This window comes from Pterocles gutturalis, unplaced genomic scaffold, assembly GCF_000699245.1.
Source record: "Pterocles gutturalis isolate BGI_N339 unplaced genomic scaffold, ASM69924v1 scaffold8450, whole genome shotgun sequence".
In the NCBI taxonomy this organism is placed as follows: domain Eukaryota; kingdom Metazoa; phylum Chordata; class Aves; order Pterocliformes; family Pteroclidae; genus Pterocles; species Pterocles gutturalis.
Genome location: NW_010145824.1, coordinates 9,764 through 10,170, shown reverse-complemented (window position 1 = coordinate 10,170; position 407 = coordinate 9,764). Strand labels below are relative to the sequence as shown.

Here is a 407-nt window from a genome sequence, read left to right as displayed (position 1 = left end):
CGCCGCCACGACCGCAATGGGCTCTGCCGGCTGCACCCAGAGCCCCGTGCAGCCGGGAGCACCTTCCGCTTCGGGGGAGCCCCAAGCAGTCGCTGGGAGTTTGAGGAGATCCCAGCCTCCTTTGGCCAGAGGTGAGGCTCATCCCGTGCCCACCCCACACCAGCTCAGCCTGGGGACCATCACTTGGAGAGCAGGTGTACCCCGTGGTTGCGGGACAGCAGGGTGCTCCTGTCAACCCCCTGTCCCTGCAGGTCCCATTTCTCCCTCAAAGTGAAGCTGCACTCCTCCAGCGGGCTGCTCTTCTACGTGGCGGGTGAGCGGGGCTCCTTCATGGCTCTTTTCATCTCCAATGGGCGCTTTGTCTTCCTGCTGGACGTCAGTGGGCGCCGGCTGCGCCTCCGCAGGAA

At 65.4% G+C, this 407-nt stretch overlaps 1 protein-coding gene across 1 annotated transcript in view; it reads left to right on the top strand.

The window, feature by feature from the left end:
* Window positions 1-407, top strand: part of LAMA5 (laminin, alpha 5) — a 47,382-nt gene that overhangs the window by 45,017 nt on the left and 1,958 nt on the right. Inside the window, 2 exon segments of the mRNA XM_010085512.1 lie at window positions 1-131; window positions 252-407. The exon segment at window positions 252-407 is cut by the window's right edge and continues 46 nt beyond it. Coding sequence (XP_010083814.1) covers window positions 1-131; window positions 252-407 — 287 coding nt within the window.